This window comes from Macrotis lagotis, chromosome 8, assembly GCF_037893015.1.
Source record: "Macrotis lagotis isolate mMagLag1 chromosome 8, bilby.v1.9.chrom.fasta, whole genome shotgun sequence".
NCBI lineage: Eukaryota > Metazoa > Chordata > Mammalia > Peramelemorphia > Peramelidae > Macrotis > Macrotis lagotis.
The window spans coordinates 40,652,165-40,660,332 of NC_133665.1; the positions used below are offsets into that span (position 1 = coordinate 40,652,165).

At 33.2% G+C, this 8,168-nt stretch overlaps 1 protein-coding gene across 1 annotated transcript in view; it reads left to right on the plus strand.

Moving 5' to 3' along the window:
• Positions 1-8,168, plus strand: part of COL15A1 (collagen type XV alpha 1 chain) — a 274,055-nt gene that overhangs the window by 96,852 nt on the left and 169,035 nt on the right. Inside the window, exons 12-14 of the mRNA XM_074196725.1 lie at positions 2,258-2,320; positions 4,024-4,059; positions 4,597-4,728. Coding sequence (XP_074052826.1) covers positions 2,258-2,320; positions 4,024-4,059; positions 4,597-4,728 — 231 coding nt within the window. The remainder of the gene's footprint in view (positions 1-2,257; positions 2,321-4,023; positions 4,060-4,596; positions 4,729-8,168) is intronic.

Genomic DNA, 8,168 nt, shown 5'->3' on the forward strand with positions numbered 1-8,168 from the left:
TTTTTTTTAACTTGATTATATCCATTGTTATGATGAGTGGAACACTTAATGGAGGAGAAAAGAGAGTTAGTAATAGTGTTTCAAAAAAAACAAAGAGAGAAAAGAATGTCATTTAACCATTAAGAACACCTAGAACAGAAAGAAGTTCAAAGGAACACAAAGAAAAGCAAAACAGTATTGAAACTGTTAAATTTATTATATATGATATATATTTTAAAATTTCAGACTATACAGAAGAGACCCATATATTTATATATATATATATATATATATATATATATATATATATATATATATATATAAACCTTATTTTCCATTCTTTGTATTTGAAAAATCATATTTATTGGCATTTATCAAACTCATAATAACAAAAATTCAAACCACAATATTAGAATTCAGGTAAATTAACTCTAGTTTCTCTTTAAAAATTTTATTATTTACTATTTTTTGAGAGACTTAGAAAAAATTGAGTTCTAAATTGCATGCTTTTAGCCTCTCCCCAGTCCATTGAAAAGGCAATCCATATGATATCAATTATGCATGAGAAATCATGTAAGATGTATTTCTATATTAGTCAAGTTGTAAAAAGAATAAAAGAAAGTGAAAAAATTCTCCTTGCACTCAGAGATTTTTTACCAATTCTCTCTAATGAGGTAGATTCATCTTTCCTTGTAAGTTCTTCAGAAATTTCTTTAATCATTATATTGACCAAAGCAGCTAAGTTTTTCACAGTTGATCATCATTATATTATTGGTATTGCTATGTGAAGTATCCTCCTGGTTCTGCCCATTTCACCAGTTCATATAAGTCTTCCCAGATTTTTCTAAATCTATCATTCTTATCATGTATTCTACCACACTCATATACCATAACTTTAAACTCAAGATTCAAATATATGCTTGTATCTCTACATATTTTCTTGGCTTTCTCTTTGGCTTTGGTGTTATCAATACTAGCTAGTCTGAATCCTCAAGGAGCAAATCCTAATGTAAACCATCATAATAATATTTCCTTCTTATTTACATGGTAAAACACTGTTTTAGTAGGCTCACTAAAGTTTATCCTACTCTCTTACTTTTTAGAGCAACCATCTTCTATATATCTTTTCGCTCTTTATAATTTTCCAAAATAATTTTCTTGTCTTTGACCCTTTATATAGAGTTTATGATCCATTTTTTAATGCCAACAATGCATACTGGTACTGCTTCTTCCCCAGTTGATCCTAATTATTCAGTTTTGAGTAAACCAATATCATATGACTCAATGTTTAAATGAATACTGGAACTGAAGCACATGACCTGATATTTTACAACTGGATTTTTTTAATGAATCAAAGCTATTTTGCAACCTAACCCCCCAAAAGCAGAAATAAACTGAAAAGTACTAAGAAATGACTCCATTTACAGATGGGATGAAAGCTGACAATGTTTATGACAAAGATCCAAAATGTTCTAAAAGGAAGAAAAAGGAGGATAGTCTGTGATTTTTTTGTGTGTGTATATATTATTGTTAGCCTAAATTCAAGATTTTTCCCCTTTTGTCTTAAAAAGACTAAGTTGCCTTGAAACAACTTAATTCTATTTCTATATTTGCCCATATTGAAGGTTTCTCTCAGTAGTAGGAGCTATAATCGGAATTGATAGACATAACAGACCCAAAGGGATGACTATTTTTATAGGGAATCAGTGATTTTCCTTAAAAAAAACCCAATATTTAACATTTAACTTCAAGATTTTTTTCCTCTTCAAATTCCACATTTTGCTCAGTATTCAGACTCTTTGTTTTATCAGCTATTTTCAGGATAGAGAACTGTCCATCTCATAAACTATACATTTGCCTCTAACCCTATTTTTTCCTGCTTCTGTATGGTCACTAAAAGTAATATTTTTCACTGAAACCTTTTAACCAATGGCTCCACCTACTGTAGATGTGACTGCTATTATTGTGGAAATAAAAAAACTAGCAAAAAAACAATATGGTGTGGTGGAAAGACCACTGGATTTGTAGGTGAAGGTCTGGGTTTGAACCTCAATTTATATGCTTCTTATGCAGGTGAATTTGGATGAATTTCTCTAGGTTTCTGTTTCTTCATCTGTTGGAAGTGATTTAATGATTCTAGGTTTAAGCCCCCTACAGGTAAAACCATTAAAATATATCTTGGCAGGCTAACTGATCTCAGAAGTCTGTTTTGGGATTGATCATAACCACTTATTTTATAAAGGATGATTTAGTCTCATAAATTGCTTTGATTCAATAGGGTCCTGATGGTCATCCAGGTCTTAATGGAGCTGATGGTTTTCCAGGAATGAAAGGAGAAAAGGTAAGATCAAGATCAAAAGGTAGATTCAAATAAAACAGAAAGCAAAGGAAGCTTCCAAATATTGGGAATTTGGCAATAACCTTGCCTCTAGTTTTCCTCCATTTAATAGTAAATGTAGTAATTTATATTTCTACAGGCTTTAAAGTTTACAAAACATTCTTCTTAACACCTGTGAGAGATATAGGCAATACAAACCAAAAGAACACCACATAAAATCAGAGCAGACTTCCTATATGTGGAACCTCTTAATGTGTTTTTTTAAGTTAAAACAAGTCTATATTCATGAAATTAAAGTTTTCTGAATAAGAAAAAAATTGTTTGAATTTGTAGAACTGACAACATAGCTACCATATTTTTATTGAAAAGAAATATCACTTATATGAGCTTAATACTGTATTCCCAATTCCAAAATCTTTACATCGATTTCTCCCTTTCCTCCTTTCCTCCTTTTTCCTCCTCTTTTCCCTCCTTTCTCTCTCTCTATATCTTTCACTAACTTCTTCCCTTTCTGTTTTCTTTGTTCCTCTCCTTTTCCTTCTGTTTTTTTTCTCTTCCTATGTCCTCTCCATTTTTCCTTCTCTCCTCTCTCCTAGAACTACTGTTTGCTCCAGGCAAGTCATTTCATGATGCTAAAGCTTAGTCTTTTCTAGAAAAATGAGGAAATTAGACTAGAAGATCAAGGTTCATTGCTGCATTAAATCTCTTCTCCTATCTATGTCCTTGTACCTAGATATTTAAAAGGTAGCCTTAAGTGATTTCTGAAAAGACTTTTTCTAACACAAATGAATACAAAAGAGATGCCAATTTAAAGAATCTGTCTACCCAAGTCTCTTACAATGTGACCTTGAGCAAGTCTTTTCATTTGCATAAGTCCCAGTTTCTCATCTTTACAATAGGGAAAATAGAACTTGACTACTTCACAGGGTTATTCTGAGCAAAGCATTATATAAACTATAAAGTGCTAAATAAATGTGACTTGCTATTAAATTCAGTGATTTTTCAATAGAAAACTTAAATAAAATTATTTGACATGTCTATATCATTTGAAGTTTTGGAAAAAAACCTTTTTACATGCATGAGTTCCCTAGAAACCCACAACAACCCTGTGAGATATGTGCTATGAGCTGTTCTCCATTTTCAAATGAATGAACTGAGGTTCAGAGACATTAAGTGACTTGCCCGTGATTACAAAGTAGTAAGTATCAGAGTCAGGACATACATCCAAATCTTCCTGACATCAGGACCAACACTTTATATCATGATCCATGGTCCCAAATCAGTGTTCTTTTTACTCTACTAAAACTAGTACTACTTTGAATTTCTTAGCATTTTCTGATAATGAAGTCAAGAAAATCTGAGTTTAGATGTGGTCTTATAAATACATTAGCTATATGATCCTGGGAAAGTCACTTAACCTCTATCTGCCTCAGGTTGTTCAACTGTAAAATGGAAGTAATTATAGTAACTATTACACAGAGTTGTTGTAAAGATCAGATGAGATAAAATGTATACAGTGTTACATACAGCACCAGAATATAGTAGGTATCCCCTGCTGATCTGAAATTGGTTGACTTTTTTTTCAGGGATATGGTAAAGGTGAATGATTCTCATTGAGTGAAAAGTTAGTTATAAATCCTCAAAGATTCATAGTAACTCATTCTTTTATTTATATTAACTTAATTGGAATTGCTTATACTTTTCAGGGTGAAAAAGGTCCTAATGGCTCCATTGGTGAAAAGGTAAAAGAGGGACATCCGTATAGTCTAATTCTGATATTTTATAAAATTATTATATGTTCAGGATATAATTGAATATGTATCATGAACATGAATGTCAAAAGATAATGTGTTCGATTGTTCAAATGAGTCTGTGAGCTCATTGATTTCAGGAGGTTCCTATAATCATGCAAACTTCTATCCATCCTTGTAAAGTAGCATAGAAAGACATCCCAAGAACTGAAAAGGGAAAAAAATCATAGGAAGACAACATACATGGAAGATTGTTAGAAATAGTTCTGCAATTTCCTTACCATCTCTTTAAATGTATTCAAGTTAGTTCAAAAGTTTATCAACTAGTGAAGGAAAGAACAGTTCAGATATTCTATAAAGTTATGAAACAACTATCACAATTTAAGTAAAATTATTAAGTAAATGAGTAAATAAGTAAAATTATTAAGTAAATTAAGTAAAAGAATGATTTTTCAATCCAGGCAAATATATTATGGTTTCAGCAATTTATTTAAACCCCTTTCCATGCAATCAATCTTTGCCTTCCAGGGTGACTCTGGAAAAAGAGGACTACCAGGTCCCCCAGGGAAAGATGGGGTTGTTGGGGAACCTGGCCCCCCTGGCCTCCCTGGTCCTCCTGGACCCCCTGGAGCCAGCTGTGGAATGGGACTTGGATTTGAGGTAATCTTTCTTTTTTAATTATATATGCAAGAAGGAATGATGAAATTTCATAAGCAAGACTGATTCCATGCACTCTTTTTTTTCTCACTTTCAGTGGACTAGTATTAACTTGAGTAAGATTTTATTTTCCTCAGATCTTGTTCCCAGTATTGGTACATCCTGCAAAGAAAAGCTTTGTTTAGTCATTCTGTGATAATCTTAAGACCTTATTTGTTAATTCAACAAGTACTTATTAGGCATATATCATGTAAATGATTCTATAATGTTCCCAAATCATGTTAACAACATTATGCCGGTTGCTTGAAGCCATCTCCAAATTAGCCCCAGTTTTACCTGGAGCATTATCCCCACTGATGATCCTTATTCCTCTTCATGGATTATAGCATTATCTGTCTGTAGGAAGGCACTGTCTCTATGCAAATAATCTATGTTCAGATGGAACAAAATGTCTCCAGTAAAGTTGCTTTTTTGTGTAACTGCACATATTCTGCCATTTCAGATTCTGTTAGGTTTTCTTAATTTATAAATTAAATATCTTCCAATCTATTATTTATGCCACCAATTATCCACTGTAATGTATAGAAAAAGCAATCTTTGGGAACACAATATTTGTGGGTTTTGTCATTGAAGACTTCCATAAAACTAGTTGGATTAAAGTTGAAACAGTTGCAAGAGCGAAATGCTTTCTAAATTCTATCTAAGGGGTTGGCCAAGTTAATTGAAATATGAAAAACTACTTTAAAAGGAATAAGTTCCCTCTCATTTACCTTATGAGAATAAGCTTTGTTCTTTTAAGGTAACTTGAGGCAACTGGGTATAGAGGAAAAAGTGTTAGACTTCAAATCATGAAGACCAGAGTTCAAATTCTTCCTCAGACTCTTGCTAGCTATGTGACCCTTGGCAAGACACTTAACCTTTGTCCACCTCAATTTTGTCATCTGTAAAATGGGACTAATAGTAGTATCTTCCTCCCAGAGTTGTTCTGAGAATCAAATAAAATATAAAGAACATTGAAAATCATACAATACTAGAAAAATCCTAGCTATTATCATTATTATTATTGTGGTGGACCCTTAGTTATACAATGTGTAATAAGATATTAAAGTCTTCTTTTGATGGTTCATTTTGGCATGGAAGTACACTCTGGTTCATCCAAAGCTACACAATTTGAATGCAAATACTAAGAAGTAGCACCAAACTAGAAGAACTTCTATTGTAGTCCTGATGACAGATATTATGTCTCTCATCTGAGGAATAGCTTGGTTAAAGGTGGAGAGACCTGTCAAAATGTTATCTTCCAGGTCATAAAGTGTTTGTTTTTTTGGATCCAGTTATTCATGAAACTGTCTACTAAGTTATAGAAGCAGGTACTCCAGGCTGCATCAGGGGATGGAAGATACAGATGAATAAAATCATGAATCTTAAAGTATCACTATGCCTAGAGAAATTCCTTTGTGCCTCTCCTGCAAGGATAATGCAATGGGAATCACACTTAACCATGGGCATCCATCCTTTAGCTATTATGTGATTAGACTTAAGAACAGGGTACTACTCCCACGAGACCTCCATGACTAATAATATCTATTCTGTAGTACCATGGACAAGAGCTTTTTATATTACTGTCTTCCAGATTTGATTAAGGCCATAGAAGTTGAGACTTAACCATTTTAGTCTGACAAAATTGTATAGGGAATATATGAACAGAAGGGTTAGGTAGAGAAGGAAACATGAATGGGGCTATCTAGGACACTTTCTCTGCACAGTAATAACTAGAGTCAAAAATACTGGGTTCAAGTTCTAACTTTGACAATTATTACGCTTGATCTTGGCCAAATCATTTAATATCTCTGAATCTCAGTTCATTCATCTTAAAAAACAGGGATAAAAGCATTTATAGTCACTACCACATAGGGTCATTATTTTTTTAAAAAGTATTTTCAAACCAAGATTAAATACTAGTATCATTTCATTTCTTTGTACCTCCAGTATTTTGTATAATGCATTACATGTAATAGATGCTTAATAAATGCATGTTAAATTGCATTAGTTATTATTGCTGTTATCATGGTTGTTATTATTATATTGTATGTATCATCTAGTCAACCTCAACCACAAACATTACCCAAATAACCCCTGTTTTTCCTAGGAAAGGAAGGAGATAGGAAGGAGAAGACAGGGAGAACCCGGAAAAAGTTGTCTCATTCACACTCTTCTCCTTATTCTAGATTTAAATAAAGGACCATTTGCTTGATTGTCTTTATTAATAATATTATGACTTAGCATTTACAAAACTCTTTAAGGTTTGGGAAGGGCTTTACACATATTTTCCCATTTGGTCCTCACCTCAACTCTGTGAGATAGGTGCAATTATTACCTCCAATTTACAGATAAGGAAACTGAGGTCAAGAGAATTTAAATGGCTTGTCCAGAGTTACACAACTGGAAGGTGTGTAAAAGAGGATTTGAATTCCAATCTTCATGACTCCAAGTGTAATATTCCAACCCCTTTGCTACTAGCTAAGAGGGAATTACATGGAAGTCCATGGATCTTCTCCTAGCTTTGATCCAATGGTTTATTTAGAGTGAGAGAAGTCATTTCAATCCCTTATCTGGAGCATTCCCTACCCTGCTGCTCTACCTAATACCTATGTGTAGATGTACATTGATACCTTCATCTTTTAGACAACCCAAGGACAACTTCAATTCATCAAAAATCGAGATGTCATTAATGTGGGAACTCCCTCCTCTGATATATATCACAACCCATTCATGCCTACTTGTTTGGCATAAATCTTATCCATACTCACCCATATTCCCCATATGTCCTCCACAGAAGTTTCACCCACTGTGCTTAGTGAGAGCTTTCTTCTAGTTCTCTTGACATGATATCAAATATGATAAACAATATACACACACTCAAAAACACTTAGAAAATAACTTGTTGGGGTAGTGCAGTAGGTAGAGAACTGGACCTGGAATTAGGAAGAATTGAATTCAAATCCAGCTTAAGTTAAATTTACTAGCTGTGTGACTTTAGGCAAGTCACTAATGCTCTGTCAGCCTTGGTTTCCTTATGTAAAAAGATGAGAATAATAGTAGTACCCTACCTTCCAGGGTGATTCTGAGGATAAAATGAGATAACTCACACATGTCACAAATTTTAAAGAATGTTATAAATGTTAACTATGATGATGATGATGATATTGCCAATGATAGTTGACATTCAGGCTCAAAATTCAAGATAAATATTATTATCATTTCAATTATTACTCCTATACAAATGATCCCAAATTGAAAATATCCCATCTTGATATCTTACTTGAGCTCTGGTTTTTGCATTTTTAGTCATTCATTGAGTATCTCAAACCAGGTATCCATTCTACAGGCTCTTCTAACTCAAAGTACAGTCTTCTTGTATTTAGCCATAAGGAAGGTCCTAT